The sequence below is a fragment of the Pleurodeles waltl genome, chromosome 10 (assembly GCF_031143425.1).
Source record: "Pleurodeles waltl isolate 20211129_DDA chromosome 10, aPleWal1.hap1.20221129, whole genome shotgun sequence".
NCBI lineage: Eukaryota > Metazoa > Chordata > Amphibia > Caudata > Salamandridae > Pleurodeles > Pleurodeles waltl.
Genome location: NC_090449.1, coordinates 519,524,020 through 519,551,550, shown reverse-complemented (window position 1 = coordinate 519,551,550; position 27,531 = coordinate 519,524,020). Strand labels below are relative to the sequence as shown.

At 43.5% G+C, this 27,531-nt stretch overlaps 1 protein-coding gene and 1 long non-coding RNA gene across 3 annotated transcripts in view; both read left to right on the top strand.

Moving 5' to 3' along the window:
* LOC138261691 (cathelicidin-1-like) overlaps nucleotides 1-27,531 on the top strand; it is a 91,963-nt gene that overhangs the window by 9,273 nt on the left and 55,159 nt on the right. For both annotated transcript variants that reach the window (XM_069210950.1, XM_069210951.1), the window contains exon 2: nucleotides 12,065-12,172. In XM_069210950.1, the coding sequence (XP_069067051.1) occupies nucleotides 12,065-12,172 (108 nt within the window). The remainder of the gene's footprint in view (nucleotides 1-12,064; nucleotides 12,173-27,531) is intronic.
* LOC138260789 (uncharacterized) lies at nucleotides 936-2,615 on the top strand. The gene is made up of 2 exons (XR_011198990.1): nucleotides 936-1,383; nucleotides 1,879-2,615. It is a non-coding gene; the product is annotated as an uncharacterized lncRNA (long non-coding RNA).

Genomic DNA, 27,531 nt, shown 5'->3' with positions numbered 1-27,531 from the left:
GGAAATTAGCTTAAGGATCCTATTGGTAAGTGGGTAGTTTAGAGGCCAGCTGATAGACAGTAGGAGTCTCAAGTCCTTAGGATGCACAGAACACATGGGTCCTTGAGGTGAACAGAAAACTTGAGGATGAGTGTGAACCTCGGGGCCATGTTGGCTAGAAGTGACTGAGAATCTCTAAGGATGACCAGAAGTTTTAGGTTCTGACATGGTATCCACAGATCCGAGGGTGAGGTAGGGCTTGAACATATAAGAGAGAAATGTTTTCAGGGACCGGATGGTGAGAGCTTTAGTGACCTGATGGTATGTGTCAGAAGATTTCTCCTCAAAATATACCCCTGATGCTAACCATACAATGATTCATGAAAGGTTGAAATGCACAAATGTCAGCCTGGGACAATTTCCCATATCAGTCTGATCCTGTGGTGCACGATGGAACCTTAGTCTCCTTCACACTCATGGACATAATTAAGATTGGACAAGATGGCCACAGCACACAGAGTGTATAGTCCATTAGTGTGGCAGGGATACGTATCCCTGATAGTATGTTGTTGAAGTGAAAGGGTGAATGGAGTCTCAAGTCTTGTTTGCAGATAGTGTCTTTATTTGTAGATGCTAGAAATCATTGTGCCATCATCAAGATACAGCCAACACGTGTTTTGTCACACAGGTGACTTCACCAAAGCTGCAAAACAGTAATGAATGCAAAAATTGGCATACAAAAGTGTTTGGACTCGAAAGTAGGCTCATAGGTGAGCATATGGGAAAGACTCCAAAACCGGAAACCAGTGACCAGTGATCCGTATGTGAGCTCAGTGGGCCTTAAAAGGTGAGTAGGTGAGCATTGAAAAAACACGGCAAGCAAACTTCATGACTGGGACCCAAAGTACAAAGCATGAAAAAGAAAGTGAGTCACCTTGACTGAGTGCTACGTAACCTGGACCAAAGTTTCGAGAGGTATATACCCAGAGTTTATGGTGGACAGAAACAGCGTAGTTCTGGAATTACTATACAAAGTTTTGACTACAGGCTTATCAGGGCCTGCCATACCTGCCCTACCTTACGTGTCCATTACCTCACTCCACTGCTGCTGCTTGGGCAGCCATACTAACGATAGGTCCACTCCAAGAAGGTATGTACTGTGTGACCTATATTTTCTTCGTCAATCTCTCCATTCACTGTGTATAAACTACTCCTCTAGACTTCTTGTTCTCTTTTGTTTCTACTTTCATTTTTTATTTTTACTTTTCACTCCACTGTTGGCTATTCACAGACATTGTTGTCTCTCTTCCCAGATCCAATTCACCTTCTAAAGCCCATTCAGCTGATCACAGGGCACCCTCGTTACTTACCTTCGTTACGTACCATTCTGGCCGGACGGCCCAGGTATGAGCAACGTACTCGGCCCCTTTGCCCCTTCCTTCGGTCAATTCGCTAATCCACCTTTTTTGGCTTTTTATTTCCTTTGTTGTGTTCTTACTCAGCCACCGGTCTGGTCTCTCTCTCAGTCCTTCTTTATTCTTCTACCTGTCTCACCTCACTTTACAGTCTTTGTATACTAATTCCAGAACTACGCTGTTTCTGTCCACCATAAACTCTGGGTATATACCTCTCGCAACTTTGGTCCAGATTACGTAGCACTCGGTCACGGTGACTCACTTTCTTTTTCATGCTTTGTACTTTGGGTCCCAGTCACGAAGTTTGCTTGCCGTGTTTTTTTAATGCTCACCTACTCACCTTTTAAGGCCCACTGAGCTCACATACGGATCACTGGTCACTGGTTTCCGGTTTTGGAGTCTTTCCCACATGCTCACCTATGAGCCTACTTTCGAGTCCAAACACTTTTGTATGCCAATTTTTGCTTTCATGACTGTTTTGCAGCCTTGATGAAGTCACCTGTGTGACGAAACACGTGTTAGCTGTATCTCGATGATGGCACAACGATTTCTAGCATCTACAAATAAAGACACTATCTGCAAACAAGACTTGAGACTCCATTCAACCTTTCACTTCAACAACATACTATCAGGGATACTTATCCCTGCCACACTATTGGACTATACCCTCTGTGTGCTGTGGCAATCTTATCCAATTTTGTCCTTGGGTACTCTGGTACCCGTTTTGGTGCCTACTGGGTAGTAAGGCACTGGGCCAGATTGCACCAGACTCTGCGTTTACTTTGATACTGTCTAAAATTATTGTTTTACTGCCTAGATGTGCGGCACCTTTCACCCTTACTACCCTAGTGTGTTTTCTCCTAGACATAATTAAGATGTTTACCACTTCTCATAATGAATTGTGGCTTCGTTTTTATTAGGGCACTTTAATGTGCATCTTTCAATGTAATCAACCTTGATAGGGATAAATGGTGAAGGGCTTGGATTAGGCCAGATTGAAAAGCCATTTTTGCTGGCATAAGCTTGCGTAATTTAATTTTACAATTATTGCATGAAATGCCCATGAACTGCCGATCATTACATTATGCTACATAGCGTGATTGTGGTTTAGTCTGGATAAAAATCCCAATGATTGTGGGAACATAACAAATGCAAGCAGGTGATGTTTCGATTACATGGGAAAATCGCATTCTGCACTAAAATAAAGCAAAAACTACCAGACCTTCATGTTGCATAATAACATGTAATTTTTGGTATTTTACATCATTTCTACAATGTAAATTATGCAAGTTTGACCCTGGTTTAGTTGAGAGCAGTGCATCTAAGTTTTTATTTTGTAGAGGACTTCCTTCTTGGCTCCTAATGATATTTTGTGTCCTACTTGATACGTTGAGTGTCCTATGGAACCATTTTGTATATATTGCTACCCAAGGCTACAATTACCACAATGCAAGGAAGCAGTATCAAAAGTTGTGATTAGATCCTGTGATTTTTAAAATGTTTTCGCTTTTCTAGAGGCAGGCTGCTTTCCCCGTTAAAGGAACTGTACATTTCACAGTTGTCTAAGAAATCTTCAGTTCTCTGCATTTGGGTTAAAGTCTGTAAAGTCTACTCAGTTATAAAATCTGCAATCAGCCAAGTATCAATCATTGCAGCTGTGGGAAGAGCTCCCTGAGAAAAAAGGACGGCACTTATTTGTAGAATGATTGGAAACTTCTAGACTAAGGTCACATGGTTGTAAGTTTCAACACACTTAGTGGCAGTTGTTAGTAATGAGATCATGAGAAACAACAGAACTCACAAGAAACGTCCTTCAATATGGAAGAGGGTAGAGCAATTCAGAGGAATATTGTAGCAACTGTCGCCATGATAGGAGTCGATGCTGGAACCTGGTGACAAGGGCAACAGGTAACCGTGGTACTCCAGCATTATTTCTCCCTCGCAATTGATAATGCTCTACAGGAGGTTGACAACCGTTGCACCCATCTGAAGGTAAGTGACAGCTAGCAACCTTTCATAAGACAACAAAATCACATTTCATATTACAGTATGGCCTAGGTGTCCACAAAAGGAAAGCCAAGTCTGAAGTAAAAGTTCAAAAGTCTTTATTACAAACTAATGCACAGGTTAATGTAAACAATCCTCATAAACAAACTATAAAGATATCAGATCCCTATAGAGTGACCTAAGCACTGGAAAAAGCGATGTTTTATCAGCAATAAACACACAATACAATCTTGAACAATGACACAAAACAACAATAAAATCACTTGGTGGTTACTGAATATGTGCAATCCACTACTCAACATGGAAGTAAATCCAATGCATCAAGTTAGTTACAGGTTACAGATTAAGGAAATACCTACTGGAATGTCACTAGCTGACAAATACAGGACAAGGCAAAGTTGGGGACAAAAGGTAAAAATCAAAAATAGGGCAAAAATAATTTGGAAGAAGGACATGTGGGCCAACAGAAGACTAACTAGGACTGGGAAAAGAAAAGTAAAAATAGACTGAACAATTGAAGCTCTCTTAAAGAGTCTTCTCACAGGGTCAGAAAAATCCTATGTCTATCTTTCAAGAATAAGGATGGTTGTGAAAAGGAAACAGAAGCATTTAGTTATGTACCTACAAAAGTCCATATGGAAATTTAGCCCATGCATTGATCACTAGAAATAGTGACTAAAAGAACAAAAGCGTTCGGCAAAGTCTTTGGTCATTAGTATTTGGGAAAATGGCAAGGTGTCCATGGGCAGGTGCAGTGCATGAGGATTCAAGTGATCAAAAAGAGTTCTGCTCCCAAGCAAAGTCAGGGGAAGAATGTCACAAGTTCATCTGGGAATGGTAAGTTAAAATCCACAAAATGTTCTGATTTATTGAAAGTTCTCAATGTTTGGATCAAACGAATCCTTTATCTAATCTAGCCAATCAAAAGACATCACATGTTGCATATCTGAAACAGTTTATCATTATCCTACACTCGTCATGGGAAAGGGGTCCATCTTCTTCTCCTGCACTTAGTTTGCCACCATGTAGTACATCATCTTACAATGTTCCTGTGGCCAAGACCATCTTCTTACTCTCTAGGGCAAAATACAACAGGGCATTAAAGTTCCATTAGGGATGCGATGGGACCGGATCTATATGAAACCTGACTATCATTTTGTGTGAACCAACTCTCAAAGAAATGTCACATTAGCAAGTGAAAAAGAACATCCAATCATAATTTCTGCTAAGTCACAGGCCTCACGAACTACAATGGTCAAGCTAAGCAAATAAAGTTAAATGCACATTTTAATTAAACAGTTCAAATCATTCAGCAACAAATCTTTTACTTGGTATTAAGAAATCAACTTAGCTTCACATTAAAATACATTTAAAAGAAAAAGGTAATTATAAAACCACACTCAGAAGTCTACTGTAGAACTGCATTGGGACAACTTACATAGGTGGTATTACGGGGTTAAAGACAGATACCTAAATCACTTTAATGAAACATTTTAATTATCATGATAAGGAAACAGAAAATATGAAAGCAAATTTCTTTACATGCATTATTTATATTATACCACCAGGGTAGTTTTTTTCTATTCTACTGTGAATGCACATTACTATGGTTCTCAACTGTACCACTTTACATCTAAAATGCTAGACATTATTACACTCAAATAAGCATATAGTCACGTTAAAGGTTATACTGTCACACAATTTATAGCAGCCTTATCTCTGATGCACAAGTTCCCCCTCTGATGGAGAATTGAGCCATCATGCATTATCATTTTTAATAAAACAGATTAGAATCTTTTAGGATGAGCGAGGGTAGCTATTCTGGGCTCTTCCAACTGTTTTATATTACTGTAATAGATACTTTGTCTAGTCTTCATCTCAATCTCCACTTTTCTCCTTCCAATCTCTGTTCTTTTTGCCTTAATTCTTTTTAACAATATGAAGCAACCAAACAACACCAAAACACATAATGCATTTATCAGTATTGATCTCAAGATACTGCTTACAGTTCCACTTCTCTTGCTTACAAACCACTTTTCAATTGCTGAAAAGCCACTATCTATTGCTTCCCAAACATCTGTTTCCTCTAAGCCTTCAAATCCTTTTTCAGGTCAGTCATATTCTTGATGTATTTCCTCAACTCCTAATTATTGTCAGGTATAAAAGTGCAACATTGTTGTGCCTGTAAAACCTTACAGAGTCCACCTTCCTTTACAAGAAGAATGTCTAACGCAAGCCAGTTTTGCAAAACCATTGATCTCATAGCAACCATTTCAGTGTCTACTAATAAGAAGGCATCTGTTGTTTTAGTAGATAGTTTATCTACAATTGTTGACAACTTTCTTATTTTCAGATCATTTAGGATCCTCCTGCAAATGGAATCAAAGCACAAAAAATATCTCTTGTCACTTTCGAACCACTGGCATCTCTCTTAACTTGGGTGTTTGATCTCTTATCCCATACAGGATCATCAAAGTGTTCCACATGATATATCTTTGGAAACACAACTCCATGATAGCATGTTCCATACCATTCTTTCGGCAACTTGAAAGAAGCCTGCTTTCTGCAAATAAAATACACTCTTGGTATAGCTGGGGCTTGTCCACCTTACACGAAGGTCCAGACACTTTTAAATAAAAATACATATCTGCCTTCACTAGTCTCTACAAATAAGGTGTCTGTCTTTGACTTTGGTCTGTATGTACACAATTTCCATAGGTGTTGCAATCAAGGGTCAGGGCTGCTTGTTTTTCTTCTGCTAAATGAGCTAATTCTTCTTTTCCTCAACTGCAAACTCCTACTCCGGTTTCTACCTTTTTCTTCATAGCTCTCCTTTCTTCTACTTGTCCTATAGAACAATTTTCTACTGGGGAAAGTATACAGGTCAAGTTGTTTCTTTGAGCATAAACTATACCCAATGTCAGTTTAGTCTAGGGACATTTTCCTATTGTGTCAATATTTCTAACCTTTGCAGGGGTGCTCAAATGTTTCATGATTGGAACAACTGAGAAAATGTAGCAGTAGTTTAAATCATAAGATTGGAAGGACTGTTGATGATAGTCAACAATAAACTGCAGGAAATTTCATATGTAAGGGTTAAACTATGGAAAGTTATTCCCTCTGTAACTGATGATGGTATCTGTGTACAGACATAGCAGGTTTCAACCTTCATCATCTCAACATATTCGTACAGAAGCGTATAATACACATTAGTTGACAGGTCTCCTCTGGACTGATCAGCATTCAACTCCTTGTCATCCATAAATGACTCTTTACATACTGTGGGTGCTGTGTGAACTGAGGCACTTGTTGGGCTAATGTCCTGAACTAGAATGTATGAGTAATCATTAGGAGTGCTATGACTAATATTCCTACACATATGTATCTACTCTTACTTCTCTTATTCTTTTTGGGCTCCATGAGTTCTCTAATTTCAGACCAGAAAAATGAAAAGTACAAATATAAAAAGCGGCAGCAAAATTAGCTATTGTCTTTTTCAGTCTTTGTTGTGAGCAAAGCAAATAGCAAAAATAAAATTCTTCAATTGCCAATAAAAATTGCAAAATTTTGGGTCTGATTATGACCTTGGTGGAGGGGATTACTCCATCACAAATGTGACAGATATCCTGTCTGCCGATTTACAAGTTCTATAGGATATAATGGAACTTGCAATGTGGCGGTCGGGATATCCGTCATGTTTGTGACGGAGTAACCCCCTCCGCCATGGTCGTAATCAGGCCTGTTGTCTTGATCTTCTTGAAAGTTCATCAAGTTTGTGCTAAAAGTTCACATGTACTTTGTCAGTAGAAGCGCAGTTCAAATTCACTTATATCTCCTTCCAGAATATAAAGTCTCGGTCTATCAATGGGCAATTAAATCTGAAAGTTCAGTTCCTGCATGACAAATAATTAAGATATGTTCAGCTGTATTTGAATTGTTAGGATAAAAGGCTGCAAACTCCCCGTGCCATTCATTGGCTGCGTATTAGGTCCATTCAGGTGTTGCATACTTTTGACTTGGGAGTCTTTTCCTTTTTGATCTCTGATTTACTGGTCTTTCAGAGTCACTGTCACTTTGACTCCATTCTTCGGTTTCTTCTGGAACAATTGAGGGTACCTAACACTGCTGGTAACAGTTTGCTTACTCAGCAACTTATCACTAGGAACAACATGTTTGACTGCAGCAAAGGATCCTTCATCAGTACCTGAGCTTTGCACGGTCCTCCTGTTTCCTCTCGACCCTTCTGTACCAACAACTGCTGCGATTAACTCTCTCAGATACCCCTTGGACCCCAAAGGTGCTGTTCTGGTTGCTTGACCATCCCAACAGCCTGACTAGCCTGCCCTTTTTGACTCACTGTTCCTATGCCTTCAGAGACAGGTGCTGCATCATCAAGGGGACCTGGCACTTTCTGAGTATGTGCAGCATGCACCCAATTTGGAAGTCCAGCACACTTCACAGCCGTCTTTGTGACAAGGATAATCTGGGACCTCTTGCTCTCCCTATCTGCTCAGTGTAACTGCTTTTCTCATGCCTACATTCATCTCTTGACATGTGACACACCTGTGACACAGGGCTCCAGACAGCAATCTGAACCTGGGACAAACCAATTCTGGCAGAACAAGTGCACCATTGCATTACTTCCCACATGTGCAGGGCCAAGGTAATGCCTAGCCATGTGTGGCAACAAACTGTTAGGCATCACGACTCTTCCTTCTCTGGAACTGAAATATCATTTGCTTCTCTTTTTACACAGCGTGCTCTAATCAAACCCTGCTGTTCTTCCTCAGATATTTCTTCCTGCAATGCTTTAATCTCTTTCCAAGTATCTGTAGCAGTTAACAAAAGATTGTACTCTGTTTCATCCTCGCTGGAGTACTCTCCGTTTAAGGCAGTACAATTTAGGGCACGGTATCTTGCAATCTCATTGGCATAGTCGATACCCAATGAGATATAATAATCAGCTTTTTTATGAGCGGAACACTTCACAAAAGCAATTTCGGTAGGCATTTGCAATGGATTTGACAAATTGTGAACCTTGTGCTCATTGCTAATGGGTGCACCAGAGGTCATCATAAACCCTCTCTGGGACCACAACTATTAGTGAAAATTGCCACCTTCACCTGATTAGAAACACAGCAAGCTCTAATAAGAGCTACTAGCTTAGCTCCATGGGCAGTAAGGACGCCTTTAAGCCAGGAAGCTTTGACTATGCCTAAGACTGTACAGACTGCGCAACCAGTTCTCAGGTTCACTCATGGTCGCTCAAACAGGAACCATCAACAGATATCACATTATCGTTGTCGGTCAAGGGGGTGTCTTGAATATCAGGTCTTGGCTCAGTGCATAGTTCAGTGACATCTAGACGGACATGCTCAACCTCATTGGAAAAATGTGTGTTTTTGTTATCAACCTTCAAAGAAATGAGGATTGCACAATTCAATGTGCAGCACCACTTCAAAGTGATGTGGGCTAAAGCCAACAAGGGTTTTGTTATTAAGATGTTAGCCTAGCATTTGTCAAATACTGCATTTTAACATGGTTTAACAAAATTTCAATAGAATGAGGAACCAAAACTGTCACTGAGTGACTCATAACAAGGCTTTTGTACTGCTCAATGCTGATGCCCGCTTGTAGCCACAGGTTTATGATACCTGGGAAACACAGATGCCACAGGATCAAGACTTTCATGTGACTGAGTCAAAACTGAGAGAACACATCTCTTTCTTTCAAAGCAAAACAATGTAAAACATTTGTTATAATCAGGCATTCCCACAGATGGGACACAACAGAGGTTTTTCCTCAGCTCTGTGAAGGCACAAAAACCTGTCATCCAATTGTACCGAATCAGACACATCCTTGTGTGTCAGCCTCTGTAAAGGCTTGGCCATAAGGTAAAAGTTTGGAATCCACTGGCAACAGTGGCAAAACATTCCTAGGAACATTCAGACTTCTTTCTGAGTTGTTGCAGGATTCATTTTCAGAATTGCTGATATTCTCTATTGGGACACTTTCCTAGCACCTTTCTCAATTTGGTGTCCTAGATACAGGACGCCTCTCTTATACTACTGCAATTTTGTTGGGAACATATAATGACCATTCACAGCTAAGTGATTCAACAGGTGAATGGTATCATACTTGCATGCTTCCTTAGTGTTTGATGCCACTAGCAGGTCAGCAATACGCTGGATCAGGACTGCGTGAAAATGCATTTTAGGGACTCCAGAGTCTTCTTTAGAATCTGATTGAAAATCAAAGGACACCTGGCAAAGCTCAATCACGGTAAACCATTCTGCTTCACAGGAAATTTGAAATAAAATTACTGCTGGATTTGGTATCACAGGACAAGGAACTACTATCTCATTTATTTATTTCAAATCCTGGACAATGGGGTGCTTTTCACTCGGCTTCCACAGTCCTAAAATGGGGGAGTTATATTGGCTTCCCATCATCTCCTTTAGAATCCCTTGCTCAATCTGGGCCTCTATTAACAGGATTGTTCCTGCAATTATACTGGGTGTCATGTTATATGGAGCTATTCTCAGGTACACACCTTTTGACTTTAGTTATTTTGACAGGTTCTATATATTTAATGAGTCTAATCTCCACTCCTGAAAAATCCCAAACTTTAGGGATGGAATGTCTTTTAAATCTTCTGGAAAATCATTGCATGTCAACATCGGGTAAAATGTGACATTTTGGGTCTGATCTTCCATTTTAAATATTACATCCTCATCATTTGTCTGGGGATTATTCCCTGGAGCATACAAAGGAACAACTGGACCAATAATCACTGGAACTGTTAATGCGTCTTGATTCATGTAATTCAACGGGTTCTGTGGAACTGCCATTCCTACTCTCTGTCCTGTCAAAACAGTATTTAAAGCGTGTTCTGGCTGATTTGGGGTAAAATTTGTATAGGCTGCTGTAAAATGAGATGTGGCATAGGCTAATTTGAATAAAAATTATGTGATGGCTGATTTGTGTTTGTACTCTGCTGATTTGTGGGGAAACTCTGAAGTGTTTAATGTATAGTAGGAGTCTGTTCTAGTGAATTCACACTTGAAACAGGCACTTTCTGAATTGGGGTTTGTTCAACTGGTGTGGAAAGTGCATCGAATATCACATTTCTTTAGGCTTCGCCTGACGCATTTATCTGCTCAGAATTGTATGGGGGCATATGATTTAACAACTAATTTATAAAATCATCATCTGAATCATTCTCACAAGCTTCAGCTTTCTTTTCATTACCTGATTTAGGTCCTGGATTTTGTGTTTTCTTCGTGCTTTCACCTTCTTCGTTAGTAATTGCTGGATACAGCTGTGTTCCTTCCATAATGTCTGCTCTCCAAACATTTTGCTGTCTATCCCATCTAGATTTTGCTACTGTTGATCTTCCCTTTTTCATTCTACCCTTTTTTTTTCTCTCAGCTTCTGATGTGTGACATGCTCCCAAATAATCAATACTTGTGCAGGTCTTAGAGGTGGTTTTATTTCATACAACATTTGTCTCAAACATTCAATAATTCTAAAATTAAATGTTTTATACCGAGGAAATGCTAATTCTCCTTCGATTTCTGTCATTTTATGCCATTGTTCAAGCCACAAACCTGCATAAAAACATTCTTCAAATGCAACACAAAGACCTGGTGCACCTTCAGGTGGAGTCGTCGCTTCAGTGCTGGCGGTATGCTGGCTGCCCTATTAGGATTTTTCCGCTGGGTGAAAATAGTGTTTCTGCCCGCTGGCTCAGTGGAAAAATCACCACAACATTGACGCCGACTCGTAATCGATCCTGTGGCAATGTTGTGGTGTGTCAGGTGCAACAGCACCCATCACACATTTCACTGGCCGTAATTTGGGTAGTGAAAAGCGCAATTGGGCTGTCCATGGGGGCCCCTGCATTGCCCAGGCCAGGCCCCAGATGCCCCCTTCTCACCAGCCTTTGCATAGTGGTGAGACGCAATGCAAAGGCTGGCAGAAAGGGACTCGGAATCCCCAGGGCAGCTTTGCTTGCAATGCTGCCCTGACGGATTGCCACCGCCAAGACCGCCAGGCTGTTGACAGGTGGCAACCTGGCGGTGCCGGCGGTCAGACTGTGGCCAATCTGCCACAGTCATAATAGGTCAGGCGGTTCAACCGCCATTGCAAGTGTGGCGGTCTTGAGATCACCACACTCGTAATGAGGGCCCAAGTCTAGGGTAGGTAGTCTACCCCTGTGTCTGGCGGAGGTAACTTCATGAAAAGCTGCATGGAAATGGTAGCACACATCTATAGAAAGAGACTTGCTGGGAATGCCTCCTTCAATGGTATGTTTGACAGGCAAGATGTAGCATTGACTGTGGACCCCCAAGTAGGGATATATTTTCAGTTCCCTCATTCAAAATATTTTGCTATTATTGCATGCTCTAACTTGATTTTCCATCCAATGATTCACAGTAAAGAATGTAATTTCCAAAGCAGGATATACACATTTTTGTGGAAAAGTCTCTGCATCCAAAGTGGAACACTTAATATGACAAATTTTTGATCTTTGGCAAAAAAGTTGCCCTTTCAACAACAGTGGATAGAGAATGAATCTGATAAATTGTAAATAAGGTGTTTTTTATTAAAAGGCAAGCATTACATCAGTTACTCAAATTCTCATATTTAATTTTTTGTAGGAAATGCCTTCTGGTCCTGAGCAGCTGCGGTTCACCATTAAGGAGACAGTGTGTGTTAATCAGATGAGCAACCAACATGTAGACAAATGTGACTTCAAGGACTCAGGAGTAAGTAACAGCTTTTGAAAAATGACATACGGAATGGGGTTGAGTAGGAGGGCAAACTTCGCCAAATAATTCCCTGTTTGTTCTGAGACAAGAAAGGTTATGCACATATGAATATAAAAGAGCTAAATGGGTAAACAAGGTGTTTTTGGTCATTCCCCGGAGCATATTATTCAAAAGAAGTGATCTAATAAATCTTATGCAATAGAGAATCATTATAAAAATGTAAAATTTACTACCCGCTTCTCCAACAAAGTAACTTTACTACCAAGAGTAGTCCAAATTGTGGACTCTACTATCTTTGTAAAGGTTTGAATTTACCATATAATATGATTATGAGCTACCTGAGGTATAGCAACTGACAGACTACCATGTCCGGCACAGTTAACTGTGTGAATGACATCCACAGAAGTGGTGGTGGACACTCATGGAAAGGAAAGTATGACAACTCCTAACTGTTAGGAAAACTCTCAGCATGGAACAGAAATAGGATGTGCGAGCTCTAACAACATACCCTACTTTGGTAGTACATTCACAGTCCTCATATTTCATCACAGAGATTTCAAAAGCAAACATATGGTGGATTTTCTACCAGAGTTTTTTTCCCAAAATTGTTAATCTAACAGTGAATGCATCAACTTCAGTGAAGTCACCTGTGTCTCCCAGAGAGAACACTCAAACCATGGTGGATTTTCCTCTGCTACCTTAGTAGGGTTAAACATTTCCTCACATTGGAAAGTGGATACTCAACTGTCTAAGCTCTAAATCAGCCCTGGAGAGTGTCTAATAGAGAACTGTTTCTTGAACATTGTAATCATTAGTAACAGAGCATTAGAGGAATGCAGCACCTTGCTATGGAAATACAATTAGAAATGTGGATTTAAAAATGAAGGACATACACTGTAGTTTTCTTGTTAACCAAACACCAAGCCTGTGTGTGAAACTGTCTGCACATACAAAAAGTAGATGGCATGGAAGAGAAGTATACAAAAGGGAACAAATGATTTGTGGTCATGCCAATAGAATAATCTTGAGTTTCAGTTAGGCATATTTTAGACAGTTTCTATTTAAGAAGCTGGTAGTAGTCAAATAAAGATATCACCATTGCTGCAATAAAGGGCATACCTGATACTGAAAGTTGTACCTGGACTGTAACTACTGTCCCAAGGCTGCATGATCTAACATCCAAATATTAGCATTAAAGAGATTTTGGAAATAAATAACAGGTATCCAACCTTCCCACTAGCAAAAGCTACTTATGTTCATTGAAAATCCCCCCAAGCTACTACAATTATTGGTGTTTTTTAGAAATGGGGTCTTTGGTTGGCAGACAGTTTGCACTTTGTCTGAGCAGGGACCCTCACTCTAGTCAGGGCAAGGGAGATAAACACCTAGGATAACCCCTGCTCACCACCTTGATAGCTTGGCACAAGCAGTCAGGGTTATCTTAAAGGCAATGTGTAAAGTATTTGCACCCAAAGCACCTAGTAACACAGTGAAAAGACCACAAAATGGACACGACACCAGTTTAGAAAAACAGACAATATTTATCTTATAAACAAGACCAAAACGACACAAATCCAACATACACAAGTCAAGAAATGATTTTTTTAAAGAAAAAGAGTCTTACCTCTGGTTACTGTGAAACACAGGGTACTTGGTTTGTATCGAAGACGTAGGAGAGAAAAAGAATGGTATAAATTGGAGGTACTGCTGCTCCCGCTAGTGAAGAGCATCATAGCCATTAACTGTGTACAGCCCACAGACATGTCCTTTAAAAGCAATATAAAAATGTTTTCAAACAAATTAATGTGACTGTGTCGCCATAAGACTGAAGCGTGACTTAATATTCTCTTTACAACTAAAATAATAGAATCAGATAAATATCACAGGAGAAATGGGAGCTCATCTCGGAAATAACGTATTGGTGTGAGAGAGAACAGAATCTATTATCAATTGCTGGGCCCTTACTCCATGTAGTACCATGTCCTCCTTCAACCTGCATTACTGCATCCATTCGTGGTGGGAGTTCTAGTGAGAGATACATCGTAATTGAAGGCAGATAAAATAAACTATGAGGCAGGTTTAAGAAAATTGGTGCTGCACCCAGTACGGCACCACTTTTCTTGTGCCCCTTAGCGCCCCTCCACTGCCACCATGGGTGCACTGTATTTAGAATATGGCGCCGTCAAAATTTCAGATGCTATTGACGTACTGTTTTTGGCACTAACCCTGAACAGTATATAAGGTCCATTGTAACCAAAGGTGTCCCCACTTTTAACGCCTGCTCTGAGCAGTAGTCTCCCCTGACAGTGACACAAAGGGAGCTGGGGCATAGCCTGCATATCCTCTTGAGTCTCCTACGCTAGAGTGGGGAGGGTTGACAATTACAGCTCAAAGGGCTGTTCCTGTCCTCACACAATACAGTCTCCCACCCTCTGGTGTGTGTCTGGGGCCAGCCCTGGGCTAGGCAGGATCTTGTCAACAACAGAGACTTTCATTTGAAGTGTGCCTACTTCAAGACCAGAACGGGGTATAAGTAGTGTTCCCAAAAGCCCAGATTTTTAGAACACTTCTGGATCAAGATGAACCTCTGCCAAGGAGGAGGAATATTGCCCCTTTACTGTGTGTGCTTTGCTGGGTTGGCCTGCAACTGCTGCTTCTGCCTAAGAGAGGGCAAAGACTGGACTTTGCTGTGTATCCTGCTTGTGAAGTTTCACCAAGGGCTTGGACTGACTTGCCTCCTGGTAATAAATCACAGGGAGAGCAAAGACTTCACCTAGGAGCCTCTGGATTCATTTGCTGAGGACTCTAACGCAACAGGTGGTACCTACTCCAGTCCTTGGGAGTGAAAGCTGGTGAAAAACCAAGAAAAACAAAGTGCACCGACTTCAGATGACACCCAAACTGACGTCACTGCCGGATGCCGGGACACTACTTGCAACTGAAGCTGTGGTCACCACTAGAGTGCGATGACCCAGACAAACCCTAATGCCCAACATTGCAACAGCCTCGCTGAAGTCCACAACTCTGTGAGTCCGGAAGCGCTGTGTCATCAACGTCCATGGCACCGGACTCCGCCGTGGAGCTTGCACCCTTGTGGCATGACTATGACCCCGCGAGGTCACCCCATCGAGTCTTAACTGCCAGGCATTGACCCTCCCAGAGCATAAGGAACCAATGCTTCACACCAACGCTGCCTTATCTCCACCGCTCTACAACAAGAACCAGACGCCACACACTTACGCCTCTGCTCCACAGCACCGGAACCCGATGCCGCAGCAGATCCATCGACACCTCGATCCCCGACTCCGTGCACTGGCTTGTTTCCTCATTTTCACAAGGTACTGTACCTGGGGGTCTGTGCGACTCTGTGACTGTCGGCATTGATGTCGGATTGTTAGGAACAACTTCGTCACAACGCTGTGATAACACCAAATTGAAGCATTTGTGTTTCTAAGCACGATATTGAAGTTTAATCTTTGAAAATTCATAACTTTGCATGTGTATGTTTAGTTTTTGTCAGTTTGGTCTTGTTTTGCTCTAGTCCTATCCTCACTACTGATCACCAATGTTAGAAATGGGGTCTCTGGTTGGCAGTCAGTTTGCACTCTGTCCAAGCGGAGACCCTTACTCTAATCAGGGTAATGGAGATACACACCTACGATATCCCCTGCTCACCCCCTTGATAGCTTGGCACAAGCAATCAGGCTTATCTCTAAGGATAGGACTTTTATTTGTACTTGTCAAACTGTGATTGGTGTACACTACTGTTTTCAGTGCAAACCATTATGTGACCACATACTACCTGTTTTTCTCTGTGGATTTTTTTCTGCTTCCTTTCGGTTCTGTTTTCCCTTGAGATGGCTCTGCGTTTTTGGAACTCGTGCATCTTTATTTAACCTCACCCACAAGCACGTCTCAATCTGGGGTTGCACCAGTTGTTGCTACAAAAGTTGTGTTTGAGTTGGAAAAACATGAGGAGTATACAGTGGCTCATCTTAAACAATTTTGCAAAGAACTTTCCTGCCCAGTCAAAAACTCCGCTAGTAAGGAGGAGCTGCAAAAGGTACCGAGGGCCAGCTTGGCAGCTAAGGAGTCTAGGGGGCACACAGAGGAGGAGAACGTGGATGAGGAGGTGCAGAGCATACATGTGGTATTGGGTAACCTTGACCTGCCTGGGGGGAGGGCCTCCAGGGCAGGCATTAGTGTTTCTTCCAAAGGTCTGAACCCCTGAGGAGTTGCAGAACAGACAAGTAGAGAGGGTGCACCAATTTGAATTAGAAAAACATTAAATGGAGATGGAAGAGAGAAGATTAGCCATAGAAGAGAAAAATATGCTTTTGGCTCATAAGTTAAGTTTGAGGGACCGAGACCAAAGGAGCCAGTCCAGCAGAGATGGTGGCAGCAGTACGTTAGTGCAGCCTGAGAGGAAAGTACACATCCCAAAGGACCTAGGGTTAGATGTATCAAGGTTCACATTAGCAAATACCAAATAGCGATTTTTAGCGAATTGCTAACTTGGATTCGCCAAATGCGAGTACCAAATGCGATTTGGTAAAATAGCGAATCGGTATTTAGAAATCGCTAATTGCTACATTTGTATTCTGGAGGAGCTTGATGACATCACTACCAGTAAGTGAGTCATTGCTTGCTGTTTCCTGAAATCTTAGCCAAATGAGCAGGCTGAGAGACCTAGCACAGCACCAGTGATGCACTCAGGAGAGTCAGCCAGAACCAGAAAAAACTATGGCCACTGATGGGAATGGGAAGGACAAAGGAGAGAGGAAGCGTTCAGTGAGCAGGAATTGGAGGTGCTCACAGAAGAGGTGGTCAAGAAGCATGACCAGTTATTTGGAAAAAACTCATTACAGGTCCCAAAAAGTGAAAAGAGAAAAATGTGGACTGACAGCCAGACCAAAATATGTGTGGTGGGTGTTGAGCAGTGCTCCATTGAGGAGATACACAAGCGCTGGTACGACTTGCGTTCAAGTGCCAAAGAGAGGGTAGCAAGCAGGCTGAAGGAGGCACGGAGCTCGGGAGGAGGACCACCCACCCAGGCACCATCCACCCCCATGGAAGACATGGTGGAGCTGCCTGAAGCTGTTAGGGTGTCACTGACATTGACACCTCAGGCACACACAGCACCAGCAAAGGTAAGGGCAGTAATGATTTGAATCACCATATGTGAATGTACAAATGCCCCTTAGAAAATAGCAATGGCACTATGCACAGTGATAAGTAGTCCATGCCACATATTACATACAACACAACAATGCCTTATGGGAGTGGTAGTCCATACCCCTAAAGTGCATCTACTACATATATGGCAAGATAGTGTAAAACCAAACAGATAAATAACATAACAGAAACTAGAAATACTATGGCGTGGTACATTTTTATAATTTAAGTAACTGTGAGAGTGCATATCCAAAAATGACATGCTGCGCATTGTTGTTGCAGATGTTCCGGGCCCTAACGCAGCAGAAAGTGGAAATAGGGGGAATGACGAAAGTTAGCCACAGTCCGATTCAAACACCAGTGAGTCCATCATACAAGCACCAACTAAACACAGGGAAAGAGTGCTACCCCTCCCTGAGTTTAACCTGGACTCCGATGAATTGCAAGAAGAAGTACCCACACCACCTCCAGAGGTTAGAAGCATCGACAGACAGCAGTTCCTGTCCCAGCGTCAGCCACTCCCCTCAGTAGGCATCGCCAAGAAGGCAGGCAGTGTACAGAGGACGGTGAAGGCCCATCACTGTTTGGTGGCCTTGAGGCATCCATGCTGAAAGTGCAGCACCTGCAATGTAAACACATGAGATCAATGCACAGGCAGTTGGTATCAATCAATCACAACATGGGATCACTGCAAATGCAGTTGGGGTCTATCAATGACAACATGGGATCAATGCACAAGCAGTTGGGGTCTATCAATGACAACATGGGATCAATGCACAGGCAGTTGGGGTCTATCATTGACAACATGGGATCAATGCACAAGCAGTTGGAGTCTCTCAATAACAACATGTGCAAGCTGCATGAGGGACAACAAGCTGCAGCAGAACATATAAGGGAGAAGACAAACGCCATTAAGGAAGACTGCGTTGTAATGCAGCAGGAGCATGTCACCCACGGTAGGCGCCATCACCAATTGATGGGCAGGTTGGATGGGTTCAGCAGATCTGTCAATCGGCTCACTACCACAACTGCTTTGGTGACACGACGTGCTGTGGGCATGCAAGTGGAGATGGCACATTTCAGTCGGGACGTTACACAAGGATTGGTGCAAATCACCAATGTATTGGAGACAATGCAGACAACCCGGAGTGCTACAAACAGCGAACTGGGTGGTGGGGATAGTGAGGAACTCTCTAGCCTCAGCAATGTCACAGCCCCTATGATGGTCCTAGGCGTCGCAGTACCAGACACAGTACTGTCTCTGAACCCGCAACAAGAGGTGCCACTGAGACCACTAAGCGTGCGTGGACGTAAAAAGTAATGTGGAGAACTACAGGGGACTTGCATATAATGTAGCATTTCATTGATACTATGATGTCAATAGTGTCACACTGTAACTGGGACCTGATTGTGCATACTGTATACCTATGTCCTATCCACACATATATTACCTGAAGTCAAGGTAATAAATGTGCTACCTACAGCAGTAAATGAAAGTAGACATTGTGTTGTCATTACTTACATCAGAAATAGTTGTGCGTGATCTCAGCACGGCCTTGTCTGCCCTCTGCTGGTTCTGTCTGCTGGGTGAAGGGGTGGCAAGGGATCATCATCCTCATCTGAGTCAGGCTCTGTGAGTTCCGCTGGTTTGACTCTCGTCATTGTGATGTTGTGCAACATAGCACATGTGGGAACAATTTTGCGGGTGTTTCCGGACTGTAGTGCAGTGCACCCCCACTCTTGTGCAGGCATCTGAAACGACAGCAGGCCGAAGGTCTTCTCTATCATGCTACATGTCCTCCTGTGTGCTGCATTGTACCGCCTTTCACTTGGCATGGCAGGATTGAGATAGGGTGTTAAGATGAAGGACCGCACTGCATATGCACTGTCTCCTAGAATGACAGGAGAGTAAAATGAGTTATTGTTCTCTGTGATATCACATAGACGTTATGCAACATTGTCAACTGTTACATTACCAAGTTGGTATCCTTCGTCAAACTCCCCAGCAAGAAATCTTGTGTGTATTCCACTGCGCCTGAAGATGTAGGAATCATGTGTGCTACCTGGGTATCTGGTCACAAGATCGATTATTACATTGCAGGCATTGCATATGACTTGTATGTTCATGGAATGTGTACTTTTTCTGTTCCGCTAGACATACTCTGTGGCAGATGGTGGACAGATAGCTACATGTGTTCCATCAATGCAGCCAATGACATGGAAATTGGGCTCCCAGGTAGAAATCAAATTCTGTTTTCTGTAAATCCTGGGGGGTGTTGGGCAATTTTATGTGCAGATGGATTTTGGTTAGCATGGCATTTAGGAATGCATTAAAGAAACGTGAAAGCGCACTTTGAGAGACACCTCTAGCTGCTGCTATGACCCCCTGATAGCTTGCTGAGGCTAAGAGGTGCAGGGAGCAAAATTCCTTCACATGAGTGGGTGTGGCATTGGTTCTGTGTGTGTTTCGCTGCAGTAGGGGTTGTAAATCAGCTATCAAGTCAAGTATTATGGCTGAGTTTAAAGTGTACTTATCAAAAATCTCCTCCTCTGTCTGTTCAAATAGGGTAATATGCACTCTAAAAATGCGCTCCTGTCTCCTCCTCCCTTTCCTCAAACCTGCCAGGATCCTCATCCTCCTTGCCATGACATAGAGTGCAGCCATTGTGGAAAAGGTCTGATGCAATCTGGGCCTCTTTATAGAGGTTGCACCTGTTTACCACCTGATTTAAATTCTTGGTAAATTGCACATGCAAAAACCCATTTTGCGATTAATCGCAATTTGCGAATGCTTGATACATTGAATCGCGATTTGGTATTTGCGAATCACAGTGTGCGATTCACATTATCTACCCGCAATTTTAAGGAATCGCTATTTTAGCGATTCCTTAAATTTGCACTGCGAATGCCTTTCATACATCGTGAAAGCCAATTTTGCATTCACAAACGGTGGATTTGACCGATTCACACAGTTTGCGAATGCAAAATCCTTTGATACATCTAGCCCCTAGTGAAGGATTACCAAAGAGAGGATGATATATATCTGTGGTTTAAGGGGTATGAGTCAGCTCTCCACATCAACATGGTCCCTAAAACACGTTGGTGGGCGGGTCTGTGGAAGCACTTTGAGGTAGACGGAAGGGTCACACTGACATCCATAGGGAATCCTCATGGACTCACAAATTCTATCATGAAGGACACCCTACTCACTAGATATGGTCTCACCCCTTAACAGTATATGGAAAAGTTAAGATCCTATAAGAAAAAGGAATCCCAAACTTGGTTGTAATGTGTAGATTCTTTCTGCAGGTCACTGGGTGGTTGAGTGAAGTGCAGTAAGGTAACAACTTATGAGGGTCTTTACAATTTGATTGCAAGGGATCACTTGTATAGACTTTGTTTTCCAAAGCTGCACCAGCACATAATTGACAGCAAGCTGACTGACCCCAGGAAGCTTGCCCAGGAAGCAGACCGGTGGGTAAGTACCAGGATCCAAAAGGGGTATGAGGGAGACTCCGTCAAGGGTGGGAAGGTTCCCTATCAGAATAAGTGTGGAGGGGTAAAGGTTAAGAGGGGGAGTTCTCTGAAGGCCCACAACCTAGTTCCCAGGGTAAGGATTCCTATGCCCCAATTGAGAAGAAACTAAGGGTCCCTACAGGAAAACCTACAGAGAAGGGTCCCCACAAATGTTTTGCATGTGATCAGGTGGGTGACATGAGGGTGGACCCCAAATGTCCCAAGTAGACACAGGCACCCATTGGTGCACAGTCACAGGGTTTCGTCAGTGTAGCGCTTGAGGAAGAGTTGGTTCCATTAGAAGGGTGGGAGCCAGCTGAGATGACTCTTGTCTCACTAGGGGACAGTGAGATGGTCCAGAGGATCCTCTTGCCTGAGAACACTAAGAAGTACATGCAGTGGGTGACCAACAATGAACAGAGGGTGGAATCTCTGACAGACACAGGAGCCAGTGTGACTACTGTGAGGTATAAGTGCAAGTAGTTACCCATGTACTTCATGAAGTAGTTGCAGTAGACAACTCAAAGCACCTGTGTAAGGTGGCGCAGGTTCCTTTTGAGTGGGGGGGTCTCAGGTTCTTTGAGGGTAGCTGTGAGTCCAGCCATGCCTGTTGATTGCTAGGCAAAGACCAGGAGGTTTCCTCTTGCAGTGATGAATAAGACCTGTCATTCTTGAAGATGTTGGGTCTGCCTGGGTGAGCGTGTGTGACCACCCTGTCTATGGCAGTCCTTCAGTGTAATCAGGAAGCCCTTGAGCCAGCCTGAAAGAGTAGCCCAGGTGTCTGCCAGAAAGAAAAAAGGCAAGGGGCACTGGAAACTGCCCCTGACGCATTCCCACAGTCCGGGAGGAGGCTGAACCTGAGGGGGACTCCCTGGAGCCTACGGAGGAACAAGTGGCTGAACAGGGGGAGGAGCCCGAGCTGACCCATTGGTAGCAGGAAGGGGGTCCCACCATGGAGGGGTTCTGTGAGGCACAGAAGTCATGCTGTACTCTTGGTGGTCTGCAGTGGCAGGCTGCAGTCGAGGCATCTGCCAAGGAGTCTGGATCACACTGGATCTATTGGAAGGATGGCCTCTTGTACAGTGAGCCTAAGGTTGCTGAGCCTAGGGCAGCACCTGTGCTGGTGGTACCCCAATGCTTCAGAACCTTCCTACTGGGTTTGGATCATGATGTGCCTTTGTCAGGATATCTGGGGCAGGACAAAACGTTTAAAATGATTGTCACCCACTTTTACTGGCCCCAAATGTGCAGGCACTCTGATGCATATTGCAGGTCTTGTCAAACTTGTCAAGAAAGTGGCAAGAGTGGGGGGAAATGTAAGGCTTCCCTCCAACCTTTCCCTGTGGTCAGCACACCCTTTGATCAGGTGGGCATTGACATTGTGGGGCTTCTGGATCCCAAGACAGCCATGGGCAACAGGTTTATCCTGAGTTTGGTGGACCATGTCACCTGGTACCCGAAAGCCATCCCTCTAAGATCAATGACAGCCCCTGTGGTGGGCTGGGCATTGATTGGGATTTTACTAACATTGCGTTCCCCAAAGAGAAGGTATCTGACAGGGGTACCAACTTCATATCTACTTATATGAAGTAACTGTGGAAGGAATATGGGGTGACCTACAAGTTCACCACTCCTTACCACTCCCAAGTGAATGGTTTGGTTGAGAGAGTCAACTGAACCCTGAAGGGCATGATTATGAATCTGTCTGAACCAATGAGGCATAGGTGGGACATCCTCTTGCCATGTCTTCTGATTGCTTACAGCGAGGTACCAGAGAAGGGACTTGGTTTTAACTTCTTTGAGCTGTTTTATGGCCATCCTGTGAAGGGACCTCTGAGTCTGGTGAAGGAGGGCTTAGAGAAGACCTCTAGTAAGCCCCCTCGGGATGTGTTTAGTTACATGTTGGCTTTTGGAAACCAAACAGCCAACTTCATGAGACTCACTCAGGAGAACCTAGAAGCAAGCCAGGAGGACATGTAACACTGGTATGACCAGAATGCCACTCTGGTCGTGTTTCAGCTTGGCCTGAAAGTGTGGGTCATGGCCCCAGTGAAGCCTCATGCCCTCCAGGATAAGTGGACTGGGCCTTTTGAAGTGGTAGAGCGGAAGAGTGATGTCACCTATCTGGTGAACTTGCAGACTCCTATGCATGCGAAACGGCTCAAACTTCACTTTGAGAGGTCTGAACTGTCAATGCTCAGACGATGGGGTTGGAGGAGGATAGGGAGCATCTTCCTGTCTTCCTGTCTGCCCAGGAGTAAGATGGGTCTATGGAGGGTGTGAATCTCTCCCCTACACTGACCCCCAGAGCGGCTGTCATCAGTTGTTGGGACAGTTTGTCTCCATGTTCTCCCTGACCCCAGTGGTCACTCAATTGTGTACACATGATGTGGACTCCAGGAACAGTCCACCTGTAAAATTTACAGGGTGACTGACAAGGTCAGGGCTAGCATCAAGGATGAGGTTTCCAAGATGCTAGGGGTTATTGAGTTCTCCAGCAGTCCTTAGGCCAGCCCATTGGTCTTGGTTCCAAAGGCTACTGCCCCCAGTGCCACTTCAGAACTCAGATTCTGTGTGGACTACCGTGGACTTAACACCGTCCCCAAAATACTGACATGCACCCCATCCCCAGAGCTGATAAGATCATTGATAGGTTGGGAGATGGCAAGTTTCTCAGCAGGTTTGATTTAACATCTGGATACTGGCAGATTGCCTTACTGATGGGGCAAAGGAGAGGTCAGCATTTTCCACCCCAGATGGGCACTACCAGATCCAGGTTATGCTCTTTGGGCTGAAAAATGCCCCTGCCACCTTTCAGTGGTTGGTCAACCAGGGTTTGTCTGGGTTGGAGGATTTTGGTGCAGCCTACCTGGATGACACTGCAGTGTTAAGCACCAACTGGGAGGAACACCTACAGCACCTCTGTGAAGTGTTGAAGGCACTTCAGAAGGCAGGCCTCATCATAAGGCTAGTAAATGCAAAATAGGGCAGGGATCTGTAGTTTACCTAGGACACCAGGTGGGGAGTGGCCAGGTGGCACACCTGCAACCAACAATTTATACCATTCTGGCTTAGGGGCCTCCCAAGACCCAGACAGAGGTAAGAGCCTTTCTAGGTCTCATTGGATACTACAGGAGGTTTGTCAAGGGGTATGGCAAAATACTTGCCCCCTTGACTGAGTTGACCTCTAAAAAGCAGCCGAAAAAGGTGGTCTTGACTGAGGCTTGCCAGGCTGCTTTTGATGCCCTGAAGGTAGCCATGTGCACGGCTCCCTTGCTGAAGGCACCTGACTTCTCCAAGGAATTCATTGTGCAGACTGACGCTTCAGAGCATGGTGTGGGAACGGTTCTTGGACAGATAACTGAAGAGGTCCTAGACCAGCCTGTAGCCTTCATTAGTAGGAGGTTACTTCCCTGGAAACTGAGGTAGAGTGCAATTGAGCGAGAAGCTTCAGCTGTGGTCTGGGCACTGAAGAAGCTGAGGCCCTTCTTGTTTGGGACTCATTTCCAGGTTCAGACGGACCACAGGCCCCTCAGATGATTAATGCAGGGTAGGGGGAGAACCTGAGGCTGTTAAGGTGGTCCATCTCCCTACAGGGAATGGACTTTACGGTGGAACACCACCTGGGTATAGAACACACCATTGCTGATGGTCTGTTCGAAATCTTCTGCTTTTGTGATGAAAACTCCCATGAGGTTGGGTAGTTCTTCCCACTTTCGGCTGGTGGGACATGTGTTAAACTTGGCATCCTTGACACAGTCTCCCCTGTCTTTTTGCCTCTGCTTCCTATGTTTTCACTGTGTGCTGGACTTTGTTTTTGCTGGTTTTTGGTACCCTGGGCACTTCACCACTGCTGACCAGTGCTAAAGTGCGAGTGCTCTCTGTGTAAAATGTATGTGTAGTTGGCTTTTCAATGAGTGGCATATTTGATTTACTAGTAAGTCCCTAGTAAAGTGCACTAGAGGTGCCCAGAGCCTATAAATCAAATGCTACTAGTGAGCCTGCAGCACTGATTGTGCCATCCTGTAAACATGGCTCTGACCTGCCACTGCAGTGTCTATGTGTGCAGTTTTAAACTGCCATTTCGAACTGGCAGGTGTACTTACTTACCAGTCCCAAACCTTCCCTTTTTGTACATATAAGCCACCCCTAAGGTAGGCCCTAGGTAGCCCCATGGGCAGGGTGCAGTGTATGTTAAAGGTAGGATATATACTGATGTGTTTTACATATCCTGACAGTGAAATACTGCCAAATTCGGTTCTCACTGTTGCACTGCCTATCTCTCTCTTAGGTTAACATGGGGACTGCCTTTAAATATCCTTTAAGTACAGTTTCCCATAGGGAGCAGATGGAGATGTGGAGTTTGGGGTCTCTGAACTCACAATTTTACAATACATCTTTTGGTAAAGTTGTTTTTTAGATTGTTAGATTGAAAATGCCACATTTAAAAAGTGAGCATTTTCTTGTTTAGTCATTCTGTGCCTCTGCCTGCTTGTGTATTCCATGTCTGGGTCAGACTGACAGTTGGGGTGTTGTAAATTCCCTCTAGACAGTGACACAAAGGGAGCTGGGTCATAGCCTGCATATCTTGATGAGTCTCCTGGGCTAGAGTGGTGGGGAGGGAGGAGTTGACAATTACACCTGAAAGGGCTGTGCCTGTCCTCCCACACTGCAGTCTCCAACCCCCTGGTGTGTGTCTGGGGCCAGGCCTGGGCAAGGCAGGATCTTGTCAACAGCAGAGACTTTCCTTTGAAGTTTGCCTACTTCAAAGTCAGAAAGGAGAAAAAGTAGTGGACCTAAAACCCCAGATTTTTAGAACACTTCTGGATCAAGAGGGCAAAAAAAAGACTGGTCTTTGCTGCGTGTCCTGCTTGTGAACTTTTCCCAAGGGCTTGGACTGAGCTTACCTTTTCCTAAGAAGTCACAGGGACAGCAAAGACTTCACCTACCAGCCTTTGGGTTCACTTGCTCAGGACTCCAACTCACCTGGTGGTGTCTACTCCAGTTTCTGGGCACTTGGGAGTGCTAGCTGGTGAAAAACCAAGAAAAAACAAGTGCACTGAACTGACGCCGCTGGCAGATCCTGTGACAACACGTGCAACTGAAGTCGTGGGGCCAGATGTATAAAGCAATTTTGCATTCGCAAACAGTATGAATCGCAAAATTCAGCAGTTTGCGAATGCAAAAATGCCGTTCACGATGTATGAAAGGCATTCGCTGTGCAATTTTAAGGAATCGCAAAAATAGTGATTTCTTTAAATTGCGACACCATTTAGAGAATTGCAAATTGAGATTCTCTAAGTAGGAAATCGCAAATAAGGAATTCCTATTTGCGATTTCCAAAGCACATGTATCAAGCATTTCCTAAATGCGAATTGGGCACTTAGGAAATGCAGTTACCACCAAATCCAATTTGGTGGTAAGCATGTGCAATTTTTAAAAATGCATTCTAAATGACATGTACCACACCCTTTCCCCTAGGGCCTTAGGCCCCCCGCACCCTGGGGTTTGCATTACCTAATTTGCAAATTCCTAACTGGAATTTGCAAATTGGGAAATGCAAAACCATTCACACCTATAGACCCATAGGGATGAATGGAGTCCAATTCTCTAATTGCGATTTGGTAATAGCGATTGCGAATTTTAAGAAATCGCTATTACCGAATCGCAAATTTCATATATCCCATTTTGCATTTCTTAAATGGTGATTTCTTAAAATTTGCTATTTTAGAAATGCATACATCTGGCCCATGGTCCCTGCTGGAGTGTGACAACCCTGACAAACCCGCAGGCCCAACACTGCCGCAGCCTCACTGAAGTCCACGACCCTGTGAGTCCCGAAGTGCTGTGTCACCGACATCAGTGACACCCGACTGTGCAATGGTGCCAGCAGCCTTGTGGCATGAACGCGACCCCAAAGGTTGTTTTTTTAAGTGAATATATATATATGTATATATATACATATATATATATATTCACTTAAAAAAAAACAAAGGTTACAGGTACGTTATACTTACCTTGTGAATCTATTGGCACATAAACCATAGAAATGCAGTATTTATAGTTAGAGTTATTTCAAGTAATTATAATTCACACCCTAAGGTAACTATGGCTCGTGCTGCCACCATGCACAGTTTTTTCTTCAATAATTTGACTTATAGAAGTTGTCATGAGTGCTGGAATAGCTAGGGTAATTAGCAGTGCATGGCGAGGGCGCGACATATAGTTACCTTAGGGTGCGAGTTAAAGATACCACAAACCTTACCAAAAAACTGCTCTTTTTGCCTAGTTTGTACCTGGAAAGTTCCTGGGTGAGCTTTCATGTGGGGGATGAAAAAAGGGGGGGTTCCTAAAACATGTTTTACCCATTCATTTTCACTTGGAGCACAGCTACAGTCTAAACTGCTGAACAGATCTACACAAAATTTGGCAGAAAGCACCCTTGCCATGCCATGCACTGCTAAATGCCCTAGATATTACATCACTCATTACATCTTCTTTGACATCCTCTTTGGTAATATCACGGTGGATGATGGCAGGGTGTCAGGTATAATTACCTTACGGCATGAGTCATAGTAACTTGAGATAACTAACTATAACTGCTGAATTGCAGTGTGTGATCTCAAGTAAATTTTGTATCCCCCAAACCCTTTTTTTCTTCATTA